Source organism: Benincasa hispida, chromosome 1, assembly GCF_027475165.1.
Source record: "Benincasa hispida cultivar pf3 chromosome 1, pf3_genome.v1.1, whole genome shotgun sequence".
Classification (NCBI taxonomy): Eukaryota; Viridiplantae; Streptophyta; class Magnoliopsida; order Cucurbitales; family Cucurbitaceae; genus Benincasa; species Benincasa hispida.
Window position 1 is genome coordinate 20,839,251 of NC_143478.1, and position 15,500 is coordinate 20,854,750.

The 15,500-nt window shown below is 33.7% G+C and overlaps 1 protein-coding gene across 1 annotated transcript; it reads left to right on the forward strand.

Moving 5' to 3' along the window:
* Positions 1-857: 857 nt before the first annotated feature.
* EMB269 (GTP1/OBG family protein) lies at positions 858-7,634 on the forward strand. Its single transcript, XM_039038672.2, has 7 exons — positions 858-2,093; positions 3,960-4,233; positions 4,511-4,799; positions 4,902-5,061; positions 5,560-5,668; positions 6,540-6,677; positions 6,993-7,634. Exons 1-6 carry the CDS (start codon positions 949-951, stop codon positions 6,630-6,632), a joined length of 2,070 nt encoding a protein of 689 aa, XP_038894600.2. The 5' UTR covers positions 858-948; the 3' UTR covers positions 6,633-6,677; positions 6,993-7,634.
* Positions 7,635-15,500: the final 7,866 nt, after the last annotated feature.

Consider the following 15,500-nt stretch of genomic DNA (forward strand, 5'->3'; position numbering starts at 1 on the left):
GTCTCGATTCTCATTCTCACAATTTACTATACAAGCAAATAAGACAAATGCGAAAACTAAGGTCTCCATAGAGACTAGTTGAAAGATGGTGACCGATTAAAGGACACAATGTGCTTCTACCTTTTTTAAGGTTTTAGTATCTTTGTGATTTCATGAAATGAAGTTTTTATATACATCCAATAACCAAATTGTCCATTGTCGAGATAGAAAAGGTTATAGTCCTTAAGTCTAATAAGTTTCACTTTGCTTATCAGATAAGGGACAAAAAAATCTCAACGTTTTATTTATTTTTCAAAACGAAGATATAGAGGGAAAACAATCTCTAGCTATGTTTTCATTAGTTATCATACTTCTAGTTATATCATAAATTTCGATCGAATTAACTTGATGTGACGAATAGTCCAAGAAAATGATTGCATTTTATTCAAAATAGTTCAAACCTAATTGAATAAAATAAAATACCCGAAACATAAAATGTCTAACGATTATTCCTATGTTCATAATATTTTTGTCAATCTGTATATATTTTTTTTAGGAACAAGAACAAGCGACAACCATGAGAAAAATCAACGCACCGAGGAAAACCAACAAGGGATCCTATAAACATCTCTCCAATCTTCTTAAGTGATAAGAAGGGGACGAGACAAAACACGCTTCCCAACTACCAAACAAGAGAATAACTCTAGTAAGACAATAAACTATACCAATTGTTGAATGCGAGCACCACGAAAAAGACATCATTAACAACTCTCGTATGAAAAGTTAAATATTGTTTTTACGAGAATTCTTAAAGCACAACGTTCAATAATAGGTTTGAAATGAATTTATATATCTATAATAGGTTTGGAAAAACAATAAAAATCCAACGCAGTCGTTAGTTCAAAACGACGTCGTGGAGAGAAGATTAGCTCTCAAGCAGATTACTAATGGACACGTGTCCTAAAACGAATGGCTAGAAAAACCCTTCTCATCCCAAAACCCGCGAACTTGGAGTTCGCACAGAAATTCTGCCGTTTTTTCATTCGGATTTGGAAAATGGCGGCCATTTCAATTTGCTTTGCTCCACAAGCTCTGGCGCGGCCCAGAGTTCGGAACCCTAGAAGCATACCGTCGGCCAAGAAGCTTCGTGGGAACAACAAGCCCAATCGCAATAGCGTCAAGATCAAAACCAATTCAAAGGAGTTATCTTCCATTGGCATTGAAGCCACCACTTACACTCGCCTCCCTCCCAGGGAAGACTTCACTCTTCTTAGCTTTGATTCTTCAACTCTTAATTCTGCTTCTTCATCGAAAGATTCGTCTGAGGTGAAGCTTTTGGATTCGGATGTTGCGATAATCGAGGAGGAAGATGATTCGGATTCTTTGAACTATGAAGAGCCGGAGGAAGAAGGGGGAGGAGGATTTGATGGTAATTTGGGGTTTGAGGATGGCTACGGGAAGTTTGAAGTGTTTGACGGGGAATATGATTCTGAATTGGAGGAGTACGGTGATAGTGATGTGGAAGAGGACGATGAAGAAGGAGAAAAGGTTTTAGCATTTAGGAAGGGGAAATTTGTTAATGCTGATGAAGCTTACGACGCTGGCGAAAAAGCAAGCTCTTTCATCGACGTTGAAGATGGGAAGGAGAAGGGGCTGCCAGCCGTAATGCGGTGCTTTGATCGAGCGAAAATCTATGTTAAAGCTGGAGATGGTGGCAATGGTGTTATGGCATTTCGGCGAGAGAAGTATGTGCCGATGGGTGGCCCATCAGGAGGAGACGGAGGGAGAGGTGGGAATGTGTATGTTGAAGTTGACGAGTCGATGAATTCGCTATTGCCATTTCGAAATGGTATACATTTTCGTGCTGGAAGGGGTAGTCATGGGCAGGGGAGAATGCAGAATGGGGCAAAGGGTGAGGATGTAGTGGTGAAGGTGGCACCTGGAACAGTGATCAGAGACGCATTTAGCCAGGAGGTCCTTTTGGAATTATTGCATCCGGGGCAGCGTGCTCTGTTGCTGCGCGGTGGAAGGGGTGGAAGAGGCAATGCATCATTCAAGTCGGGGACAAATAAGGTTCCAAAGATTTCAGAAAATGGAGAAGAGGGTTCAGAAATGTGAGGTTTAATGCTCTTTCTTTCTCATGGTTTGTCTTTTACAGAATACTTTCCAACTTTCTAGATTTAGCATGCTAGATTAAGTATAGTTAGAACCGTGAAAATTCTATGAAAATGGTACTTCATTCTCTCTCTCACACAACACGCTCATACATAGTCTAAATTATTTTTCACCCATTCCCAGTGATGGTCGTTTTTTCAAATGCATCATCCTTTGTGCTTGTGAACTTTCCGTGTGAGGGTATTATTTCTTTCTAACAATAAGGATTGGTAAGCCAGTTGTACTCTTAATGATCTTGCTCGGTGAGTGGGGTTGGTGGTGAATTGAGAGAAGAGTTGTAATGCTGAAATCAAGAGTCAACTGGATGAAGGAAAGGGATTGCTTCTCATCTGTCTTTCATAATTTTGGCAATTTCAGGAGTTGCAAAAATTTCATCATCTCCTGTCCATGATGATGATGATGTGTGACTATTAGGAGACAAAGATATAGGAAAGGCGATCAACTCATCCTCTCCCTTGTATGCGCATTCCCAAGTTTTTGAGCCATTTTTGGAAGAACTAGATTTACATTCTGAGAGGGTAAGTTTGGAGAAAGATTTTTCATACTGACGCGATTGAGGGGCTGTGTTCAGTTTTGACAATTTCATGTTGTGTCATATCCTAATAGTTTCCTTAGGCCTATATTTGGGCTAGTTGAGAGACTAGTAAGCTCAAGCTCGATTTACTTAAGGATTTTAATGAACCTTTCCAAAGTGGTATAATCAGCGTGTTTATGAATGAGACCTACATGTACATTCGTCTTCTTCCTAGCCACCTTATCTTTTCATAAGTTCCTGTCATGTTATTTCTAAGGCTGTGGCAGATAGAGTGAATTATGTCATATTATATTTCATAAATCTTTGTCATGTCACACAATTTCTTCTAATTAGGGTGCTATGTGGCTTAAATACATTATGGACGTGGTTCTCATCGACAGTAAGGCCATCAATGGCATATAGTTCAATGAAACTTTCATGTTTCTTATAAAACCAGCCAGAAAAATCTTGTGACCACTCGATTTGAGATTTTTTTGATGAAGTTTTGTGGAAGAAAATATATTTTTTTTCTACAAAGCCTATGATCTCTAGAGTTGAGATTTTCTTGATAAAATTTTGTCGCAGAAAGACATTGTCCAGGGGTGTGGATAGTGGCTTTTAGTCGAAGGCTTGACAGTGGGAAGGAAGGGTTCCATATGACAGTTTTGCAATTTTAGGATGATTCTATTTTCTTTTGCTTGGGGAGGGAGGAGCTCTTTGTCAATCTCAACAGGATTTTCATCTTCTTTTCTTTGCTTTTTATCTCAAGATCATTTGGAGGTGATTGCACTTCACTTCCTCTCCATTTAAAAAATTCTTTCCTCTATTTGTGCTAAATTAGTAAAATAATCTGAGGGATTTTTATGGAAGATGTGGGGGAGGACAATAGCTCTCATTAGTTTGGTGAGAGCTAGTGCCTAAACAGTGTGCGGATGCTGTTTGGGAATTGGGTATTTTGGTTCCAAAATTTTGGATCTTTTGTCCCTATGGTTGTCACACTTTCCCTTAGTACAGCATTGTGACACAAGATCATTGAACAGAATGGGGATGTCATCCTAATGGATAGGACTGAAATGAGGTGGGAACAAGCACTTCTAGGAAACTCTTTAAAAACCATTCGCCGTTGCTTAATGAAAGTAGTTTGCTTATAGCAAAAATATTATTTCAGTCTTTATGAAGGGAAGATTATTTGTAGTTGTTGTGACTAGGCTGATGTATCGTGTAGAATGTCTTACAGTTAGTAATGGAATCCTATAAAATATTTGGTAGAAGTGCTTATTGTTTTCTTCAGGTGGTTGGAGTTGGAGCTAAAGCTTGTTGCAGACGTTGGAATAGTGGGAGCACCAAATGCAGGGAAAAGCACACTTTTGAGCGTGATAAGTGCTGCACAGCCAGATATAGCAAATTATCCTTTTACCACTCTACTCCCTAACTTAGGTGTAGTTTCGTTTGATTATGATTCAACTATGGTGGTAGCAGATCTTCCAGGATTACTTGAAGGGGCACACGAGGGCTTTGGTTTAGGCCATGAATTTCTACGTCATACCGAAAGGTGTTCTGCGCTGGTAAATAACAATAATAACAATAATAATATATCATATTCCATAGTTTACTACTTATCTACGTTTGTTTATGGAGCTAAATGACTACCTTCTTCAAGGCTTTGTAAATAGTTCATAAAAATCCCTGATCCATTGGAAGGATGAAAGGTCATAAATACCCACTATACTTATGGAAAATTAAACTGCAATCTCTTGTTCTATTTTATTTTTCTATTGCATTTGTTAGCATCATAATGCAGTGAAAGTTGAAGGATCTCCATTTTCCCTTGTGGAATTGTAGGTGCATGTGGTTGATGGATCAGGACCACAACCAGAATATGAATTTGATGCTGTTCGTTTGGAGTTGGAGCTCTTTAGCCCTGAACTAGCTGAAAAGCCCTATCTTGTTGCATATAATAAAATGGATCTTCCTGAAGCGTATGAAAACTGGCCAGCATTCAAGGAAAAGCTACAAGCTCGCGGGATTGAACCTTTTTGTATGAGTGCAGTAAAACGAGAGGGTACTTATGAAGTCATTAGTGCTGCATATCAGCTGCTAAGGGAGAATAAAGAAGACAAGGCATTTCAAGGTCGTATAAATTATTGTCCCCAGAATTTGTCTCTATTATAAATCTTTGATTTGGCGTTTATTCACCATCAATAATCGTGTTAACGAGTTCTGTCCATTTTAGGTGGGAAAATACCACAGAATTTGGACCATGTGGCAGATAGAATACACAAGCAGCGTAGTGCTTCTATTGATGACTATGAAATTATTCATGATGGCGGTTCCAATATATGGCATGTAATAGGATCTGGTCTACAGCGTTTTGTTCAAATGACAAATTGGCGGTAAGTTAATCTTTACTCGTGATGTCAGTATAGATATGTTTAAATTTCCATCTCTACCTATTTGCAAATAAGAGTGTGAGTTTATACTTCAACCAGCTTTAGTAGGAAAGGAAAGTAAGCTGGATTTTCCAATTTTAGGAAAAGCCTTCAGGTGGATTTGGAGAGGGGAAAAAAAAAAAAAAAGAGAAAAAAAGAGAAAGAAAGAAAGGAAAGAAGAAGTCTTCTATATTGGAAATATGTTTTATTCAGTCCCTACTTTGTAAATACTTCGCTATAGAATTTCTTTTCTAATAAAAAAGAATTCCCTTTCCTTTCCTGTAGAGAGAGATCTCTGGTTCCTAAGATATTGTTCTTATTTTTTTATTATTTATTTACGAGTTAAATTGATGCGAGGTAGTTCAACCATGGATCGGTTCCTGCACTTCCTAAATGTTCTTTTTCATTTCTATCCCTCTTTTGGGTTTATGGTTACTGAAATTAATGGATTTCGTGCAATAGTTACATGGAGTCTGAAAGAAGGTTCCAACATGTCATGGAGGCTTGTGGTGTCAATAAGTCTCTCAGAAAACTTGGCGTCAAGGAGGGTGACACAGTATTTGTTGCAGAGGTACATTTCATGCTTAATTTGATTGTTAAATGGTACCTTGTATTTTTTATTTATTTTTATTTTTTGCTCGACCTAGCACTGTTGCCAACTTGCCATTAGTTCAAAGAAAATCTGCACAAATACACATTCTGAAACATAACCGAAGATCATGCAAAAGCAAAGACAATTGTAGTGAGTAGATGACCTAAAGCTAAAAGTCACTAACCTTTAATCTTTTTTGGCTTTTCTAGAGTTATGTACTCTCTCTCTTTCTCTTTCTCTCTAACAACAAAGCTTCTATAGTTGAGATTTTGATGGTTCAATTATCCATCTAAGACATCAATATTAAGCCATGAGCAACTAACTCAATACCTTTATCTTACATATCCATCATTTAAATAAACAACTATTTAATGTGGTTATTTAGTTTTAAGAGCCAATATAGCTTATGACTCCACAAATGAAGGAACAATTGTACGCAATTGCTTGCCTATATATGAATTCCATTCTGGCTTGGCCCTCCTGTAGGATTAAGGTTTGCATCCTCTTTCCACCATTCATGCTAGTTATATTTCATATGCTACGTACATCACTTACATTTCCAATTATATCTTAGCAACTGTCTGGATGTATGTTTTCGGTAACAGAGACTGGAAAATTAAGAAGTCTGAAGAAATTAATTTACATACTGATTATAGAAAGTTGATAACATGAGAAAATTAAAATGAAGAAGATACACTAGAACAATTACAGGAAGTCTATCACATCCACACAGCATAACTTCTCTTTATTATAAATCCTCATGAATGTAGCTTCAATGAGTGGGATTTCTGGATATTAAGATAAAAAAAAGTTGAGCAGCCTACAACTTTTTTGCTTTGTTTATCTTCAGATGGAGATGATCTGGCATGATTCACCAAATAGTTCTGGTCCATCTAATATGAAGAAAAGATCAGATTCTGTCAAATGGCCAGAGTGGAAGTAACTCATCATTGTTTGCTCACTGGTAACTTAATGCTGATAACAGCAGGTACATCGTTAGATTTTGCTTGCTTTGAAAGTTGATATTACTTTAAGGACCTATGAACGTTCATGGTTGGGAGTGATTATTAAATGATTAAAATCTTTAAAATCATTCCAAAATACATCTTTGTTCACTCAAAATCAATTTAATGTTGCATTTTTTTATACCATTAAAATTGATTTTGAAGGATTAAAGGTATTTTCTAAGTAATTTTGCTCTAAATTTTGAGAATGTCCGTCATATATTTATGCTCAGTGCTATTGTCAGTTCCATTGTTATTTCTCTAGAGCTAATAACATCTATAATTTTTAACATTTCCAGCGAGTTTATAGTGGTGCTGTCTGTATTTCTATGGTATATTGCAAACATCTTTAAAACGTGCAATAAGACGGATGAAAAGCTTTGACCTTCATTGCCATTGCTGAATGGTGGGAAGATGAATTTTCGTAATGGATCAGATGGACAGCCTTGCCATCCTGGAGATCCGAATGAAGAAGCAGTGTTTGTGAAGGTTTCTTTTGCACCCACCTCTCAAATGCTTAGATGAGAAGAAAGGAGTTCGAATTTTCCAAGAAAATTGCAATCAAGTCGACCACAGATCATAAATAGAAACACAATAGGCAGCATTTAATTGATCTGCAATTAGAATGTTGTGTAATTTAGTGTTGTTCTGAAGAACAAAGCTGTTGCAGTTAAAAGGTTTTGGGCTGTTTGTTATAAAGTGGTGGTGAGATTATTTAAAGTGTAACTATCCTTATTCTGTGTAATCTATGTAGTAAGAAACAGTGACTAACAATTTTTCTCTTTTTACATTGTGCAAGGGTATATTGTATGGTCAAGTGGTTGTTCGGGATCTCGATAATTTTTTAGGGAGGGGGTGGACTCCAACATTATAAATGGAGCTCATGTTATTTGTTTTAAATCACTCTAATTAACATAGTATTTCAAGCTTATGTATGCTAATTACATTCTCTCTTTTGTATTTTTTTTACTTTGAGAGTAGAAAAAAATGATATAAGTAGATGAAAGCTTTGAAGAGAGTAATTTTGTAATTGGGGTTAGGGAGAGATTTCTATGTGATTGTAACAAATTTTCACATAGTTGATTTTTTTTTTCTTCCGTAGTTTTTCTCTAATTGGGGAGCTTTCTTTGCAAATTCTTGTCTTCTTATTTATTGCTTTCTTTTAATTTCTTTATTATTTTCTACTTATTTTTTGCATTAGAAGTGGGAGGTTTTTCCCAACAAGCGGTATCAGAGCAACATGTTTGTAGTTTCTTGAATTTCTAAGTATGTTTTGTGGTTGCAATATTGTTTGATCTTCCATATCAGAAAAGAATTCTTGAAACAAATTGTGGTATTGTAAATAGTGTTGGTTGTTTAATATTTGCTCTCTTGCTAGGAAGAGAAATGGACATGTCAAGCTTTATGAGTTTAGTAAAGTTTAATGTGGAGACATTTGATGGAAGGATCAACTTTGGCTTGTGGCAAGTGCACGTCAAGGATGTGCTAATACAAGCTGGATTACATAAGGCGTTGAAGGGCAGACTAGGTAGTGGTGCTTCTAAAGAGTTAGGCGGTAATTGTGATTTGGAGAGTCCAGTGGTGGTTCCAGGAAAAGTTTTAAGACGTCCAACATGAGCGATGAAGATTGGGAGGAGATGGATTTGAGAGCTGCAAGTGCAATCAGAATAAATTTGGCTAAAAACGTTCTTGTAAATGTGCATGGAATTTTGACAGCCAAAGAGCTTTGGGAGAAGCTTGAAGCAATGTATCACACAAAAAGCATGTCAAATCGATTGTACCTGAAGGAGCAGTTTCACACGTTGGGAATGGTGGAAGGTACATAGATCTCAGATCATCTGAGTATTCTCAATGACATCGTTTCTAAGCTGGAGGTGATAGGAGTGAAGATAACAGATGAAGATAAGGCATTCCAACTCATCTAGTCACTTCCTCCTTATGGACATATGAAATCAATCTTGATGTACGGGAAAGAAACTTTAGATTTGCTGGGGTTACTTGTAAACTTCTGTCAGAGGAAAAAAGACTGAAGAGTGAAGGGCGAATGTGGACAATCTGGATACATGAAAAAGGATTGTCTTAACAGAGCAGATTCGTTAAAAGGATCTAAGTCAGATGTTGACATTGTCTTTCTCGCTAGGGGAGATAGTGACCCCTTCTAAAGAAGACGAAAATTCATCCTTGTGGTATGTCTGCTTTACCATGATAGAGGATGTGTGTTAGCGACTCCATAAGTTTGCACATGAGGCATTGATTTGGCAGCTATGCAAGGTGTGTGATAGAAGTTATGTTGATGGTTGAAGGACTTCCAAGTAATAGGTGGATGTTGTACCATAAATATCAGTAGGATTTTGTCGGCATGTGACGAAAAAGGAAATTCTTGGAAGATGGTATTCCAAGTGGTTTACTTGTTATGATGGAGTGATTTATAATTCTCTGAGTTGGGAATTATGATAATCGGTGAAGACAATGGACGTTTAAGAAGATGTGGTGTAACGACCGAGTTCAGGTGGGGTACATGAATGAACTGATATCACATATGAATGAGAGGGATCCTAAGGACATGAAAGTATGGTTAAGAAAGGTTTAAAAGAATTGAAAGTTACTATCTATACCAACAACGTGCACCTTTCTTTTCGGTGGCTTAATCATACCCGTATAATTACTACCTATACCAGGTGGCAGGAATTTCGGGGCCATCAGGGTCCGAATTGCCTGGGGTGTTACATGTGGATTCTTTGAACATCTTGTCAAGGTAAAATTTGTTGGGTTTGGCAAGATATGATCCCACATCGGTAAATTTTTAGGAAGGGGGTGGGCTCCAATCCTATAAATGGCGCCCATGTCCTTTGTTTTAAATCATTCAAATTAGCAAAATACTTTAAGCTTATGTATGCTAATTAAATTTCCTCTTTTGCATTTTCTACTTGAGAGTGGAAAAAGAAAAATGGTATAAGTAGATAAAAGCTTTGAAGAGAGTGATTTTGTAATTGGGGTCAGGGAGAGATTTATGTGTGATTGTAACAAATTTTCACATATTAGATTTATATGGTTCGTGGTTTTTCTCCAATTAGGGAGTTTTCTGTATAAATTATTGTGTTCTTATTTATTACTTTCTTTTAATTTCTCATGACGTGGGAGGTTTTTCCAAGACTTAAGTTGGATTAGACACTCACATATATAAAAAAAAATAAAAAATAAAAAAATAAAATAAAAATTATTCAAGGGTTTGTGATATTGTATAGTAATTATACCATATGAAGACGTATCATTTGATATACAACTTCATAATATACAAGTTATGAAGATAGGTACTCAAACTGTACGACACGGCAGATATTTATCCTTGCAATTTTATCACGTTCCATTTAAAAGAAAAGGTTCTTCTTATTAGTTATTTGGATTCAACACTTGGGGGTTGGAGAGATTCAAACCTTAAATCTTGTAATCAAGAGTATATGCCTAAACTAATTGATTTATGTTTTGTGCTAAGATTGACAAAAGAAAAGAGTATTTATTCGTTTATTATTATTATTATTATCAAGTTAAGTTCATGTTTGGTAATCATTTCATTTTTGTTTTTGGTTTTGAAAATTATGTCTATTATTTCCTCCCCATTTCTTACAATGGTGGTAAAAGTAGTGTTTATAGGCTTAATTTAAAAAAAAAAAAAAAAACCAGGTCTGTTTGGTAACCATTTCGTTTTTCGTTTTTGATTTTTTAAAATAAAGTATATTTACTCTCTATTTTTTACCATGATTTGCATCTTCTTAAGTACAATGGTTGAATTTTTAACCAAATTTCAACAACAAAAACAAGATTTTAAAAACTGCTTTTTTAGTTTTCAAAATTTGGTATGATTTTTTTTTTAAACAATTGATAAAACGTAGATAACAAAAGAGGACATCTGAAAGTGAAAGTAGAGTTTATAAATTTAATTTTTAAAAATAAAAAAAATCAAATAGTTACAAATGGAGTTAAATAGTTATCAAACAGAACTTAAATAACTATTTTCTATTTTTTTAAATTCTCAACCATTACAACATTAAAGTTGTTTGGTAGTATGGTACCGAGAGAGGGCTGTTTCTCATGATTTTCTTTCCAACTAAACACGGTATTCTTGCAGGAAAATGAATTTGAAGCCTATTTTCTTACAGCTAAATAATCCAATCATCTTATTATATAATCTAATTCGATTAATTAAATCTACGGTAATTGGCACATTTTGTGGTACAAATGGATATAAAAGATTTGAATTTTCAACCTCATAGGAGCATATACTAATTGGTGTTAGAATTATACATCAATATTGAATTCATTATCTCTAATTACATACATTTTATGCAATAAAAACGTAAAGAAATAAATTGGCAAAAGATATATTATAGGTCACTTCATGTTAAAGTGAAGTTAGCTCTCAATAGTAATTGACATACATTTCATTTTTATTCTTGCAATTGTTTATTCAAAAAAGAAGAAAATACAATGCTCATGCATATTCACAACAAATCTGAAGACATAAAACACTTTTTTGACTTTCTAACCTAAGTATTTCGCGTGAAGGTCAGTTGTATTTCTCTGTTCGAATTATAGTATCAACATTCATTTTTTTTTTCTTTCCGTCAATTAGAACCTTTGAATTGAAGGGATCAAATCTACAATAAAGTTCTTTGTTTTAGAACTTACAATATAGAGGGGAAAAAAAAGGAAAGGGGAGAGGGAAAAGAAAGAATAAGAAACATAGCTCGGGAGACAATGACATAAACGTTCGATTATTGACCACATCAATTACCATATTAAAGATTAAGAATGGGATACTAAAATATATAAAAAAAAGAAAACTATATCACCGACCCACATCCCGAAATACATAGAAAAAAATCTTGAAATTTCTTAAGTAGATTTTTTTTTGGGTATTTTTATTTGTCAGTGTGTCTGAGATTAGTGTCAGTATTATTTTCAGAATGTCATTCATTTTACATTTTCCAATACAAAACAGTTTAGAATTTAATTCTTCTCTGATTCTTCCTAGTACTGATTTTCTTCTGTTCATGTTTAATTGTTTTTTTTTTTTTTAATGTATAGTACTCTCAAATGTGTCATGTTCTTTGTCTTGCACTCATTATTGTCCCTAATCAATACAATCTAGCTTTATTTCTTCACTTTTTATGGCAATTAAATTGTTATATTATTCTTGATTGATTTTTCATTTTAGAAGACATCTAGAATAATATACATATTCGTGCAAATCATCCAATCACAACTTGACATGTGTCAGATCTTTGTTATTTAATTTTTTTAAAATATTTTAATTATTTTTTAGTGTGAATAATGTAAGTAATAGTAAAGATACGTGTATTTTGAGATGTACTCAAGTATTATCTTTCTAATTTTTTTTGTTTAGAGCTTGTTTGATAATTAATTTATTTTTAATATTCTATTTTAAAAGTTTTTTTTTTCTTTTTTGCAATATTTTTACCATAGTTTTCATGCTTATAAAACTTATTTGAATTCTTAATTAAATTTCAAGACAAAGAAAAGTTTTCAAAATATTTTTTTTAATATTTAGCTTGGATGTTGACCACATATTTAGAAACGTCTATATTAAAAACAAAGAAACTCAAGAATGAAAGTAATACATATAAGCTTAGCTTTCAAAAATTAAATATCAATCCAAGCGTTATTTATTTGTTTTTTTTAAAGTGATATGTATTTTAAGAAGAAAAAAAAGAACTTTAGGGGCAATTATCTTAAAACAGGAGATAAAATATCTAACAAAAGATTGAAATTAACATTCTATGAATGGAAGGTTTTCACATTGATAATAGAAATTAATAATATATATATATATATATATATATATATATATATATATAAAGACTTACATAATTAAGAATGGAAAGATATACATTTTTATTATTTTTTAAAAAGAAGAATACCAAACTTCAATTAAAATAAAATAGAAAAAACGACCTATCTTAAGAGTTGTTTTCAAGTAAAGAAAAAATGAGTCAAATTATTTATAAATATAGCAAAATTTCAGTATATATCAGTGATAGACTGCGATAAACATCTATTAGTGTCAGTGATAGATGTCTATCGTAGTTTGTTACTGATAGAAAATGACATTTTACTATATTTGAAAATATTTTATGCAGTTTTATCATTTAAGACAACTACCCAATCTTACCATAGGTTAGCTACGCTTCAATAATTTGCGCACAATGCTAAAAACCGTCGGTATTAGTCCAAAAAACCATTGGCCAAATCTTTCTTGATGGTCCCGCAATCGTCGACCGAATCGTTGGGAAAGCTTCGTCGGCAAAACCTTCCCCGACGGTATAAAAGCCGTGTCGTAGGGAAAAAAAGTTACCTCGACGGATGGAGGATGAGGCTTTCTTGTTGACCCTAAATAAAACCGTCGGGATAAGTGGTCAACCCATGATGGTCCTAATTTGTAAAAACCATCGGGAGCTAAATATCTCTCAATAGTGACAAATTAGTGTCACCGTCGGGCTATATCCATTTAACCCGACTGTGTGTTTCCACCGTCGGGCGAAGTTTTAGCTCTCGACGGTCTTTATAAATTAGGACCGTTAGGATGAGGGACCTTGCCTAGACGATGTGTTCCCATTGTCAGGATTTAGTAGATTTTCCCGACTCCTGGACCATAGGGGATGGTTTCTTAGAGTCGGAAAAAGGCCCACATAAAATTATGCTTTTTTCCACTCCCTTGAATCGTCGAAATTAAATATTTAATCGTCAGGTTTTAACTTTTTTTTTTTAAAAAAAAATTCTATATCTAATTTTTTTTTCCTTGTCAAATGTCATACCTGTTTGAATCTTACAAATATCGATCAAACTAAAATAAAGATTGCTAAAATCAAGTACACGTCTACAATAGTAAATAATATATAAAAAACATGTTTGAATCTCAAGAGTTTGTCAAGTAAACAACTTACTAATACTATTCATCTTAAATATACCACAACATCCACAATTCCTTAACTCCAAAATAAGATTACATGATAACAAATTACCTATAAAACATAATTCTACGACCTAACTACGCTTGTCAGCATCTTCAACATGAATCTCGAGATACCTACAAAATACAAATTTAAATAAGTTTAATGCTCAATATACCGTATACCAATCTCAAAATAAATATAGAATTTAAAACTCAACTAAGAACATTAATGAATTGAAACAAACCAACTCAAACTTGCATATTTCAACCTCAAAGTCAATATAGAACTTAAAACCCAATTTAAATTTAATCATAATTATACATTTACCCCTATATGAACTTTAAAACCAATATTCACATTAACAAGTAAAACCCACTTTAACTTCAAACCAACCCGAATTTACACATTTTAAATTCAAACTCAAGATACAAATAACAATATCAACATAATTAAACAATCACCTCGTTCTCTTCCCCCAACTTATTTTAACCACATATTCAAAATAGCATGTACCCATCTCAAATTTATTTTCAACAATATAGAACTTAAAACTCAATTGAGAACATTAAGAATTGAAACAAACCAACTCATAACTATATATTTCAATCTCAAACCTAATGTAGAACTTAAAACCCAATTTAAACTCAACCAACTCATATCTACATATTTCAATCTCAAACCTAATAAAGAACTTAAAACCCAACTTAAACCCAACCAACTCACATCTACATATTTCAATCTCAAACCTAAGTTTATTCAATCTCCTCCCCCCACTTATATTTTAACCACAGACTCAATGTAACATATACCCATATAAAAAATATTGTCAATCTCAATATACAAATAACTTAATATTCAAACCAACATGTATTTACACATTTTAAACTCAAATTCAATACACAAATAACAATGTTAACATAATTAGTTCCCCTCCCTCCCCCCACTTATAACATATACCTATCTCAAAATTATTCTCAATCCCAATATACAAACCAACATAATTAAGAATTAAAACAAACCAGCACATAAGAATTGGAAAAACCTTCACCAATCCTCCCTTCCACCCACTCATTTATTAAGTCTTTAAATAAGCTTGAATTGTTATCTCTTTCTTGGCATTGGTGTGCATCTCATTCTCGTTTTCTTCTTCATTTACATTGACAATTGGACACTGTAGATCATTTATAATATTCAAAATTTCATTTTTTTCATCTATAACATTCATCTCTATTGTACTTAATCCATCATCACGTGTCGATTGAGATGTGTAACTCTTGTATCCCCTAGACAATTCGACTGGGTCTCCATGATATACTCATTGACGATACGATGGAAAATTCCATTAATGAATAAGTGTTGTTCAACTCCATCTATTGGCTTCCACATTGCATTCATACATTTTCTGCATGAACATCTTGTTTTTCCCGAGTTATTAACATGAAGTTTTGCAACTTCATGGAATCAATATACTCCTTCCGCATACTCAGTTGATAACTTGTTCCTAATCTTAATCCACTCTTTATCCATTCTTAATAATATATACGATAAGTTGAACTCGTATGATTTAGACAATAACCTATAATTTTAGTAATATAATACAAAAAGATCTATGAAACCTAAAAGCTTCTTATTTTATGTATTTCAATCTCACCAAAGGAAATTTGAAAAGGCTACTACTAGCGAACTCATTATAGAAAATAATCATAATGAGAAAAAGTGGTCAACACTATGGATCAACGCTATGGCCATCTCTATTGTGATATTCATTTTTCTCACCAAAAAATACCCCAAACAATGAAAATGGAAAAAAACAAAACACAATTTTTTTTTAGATAT

What these genes read in the sequence shown, in the direction of transcription:
- EMB269 (XM_039038672.2), top strand. Translation starts at nt 949, where the DNA reads ATGGCTAGAAAAACCCTTCTCATCCCAAAACCCGCGAACTTGGAGTTC. An exon ending in GGAGAAGAGGGTTCAGAAAT is followed by an intron (nt 2,094 to 3,959) that starts GTGAGGTTTAAT and finishes TGTTTTCTTCAG; the next exon opens with GTGGTTGGAGTTGGAGCTAA. An exon ending in GTTCAAATGACAAATTGGCG is followed by an intron (nt 5,062 to 5,559) that starts GTAAGTTAATCT and finishes TTCGTGCAATAG; the next exon opens with TTACATGGAGTCTGAAAGAA.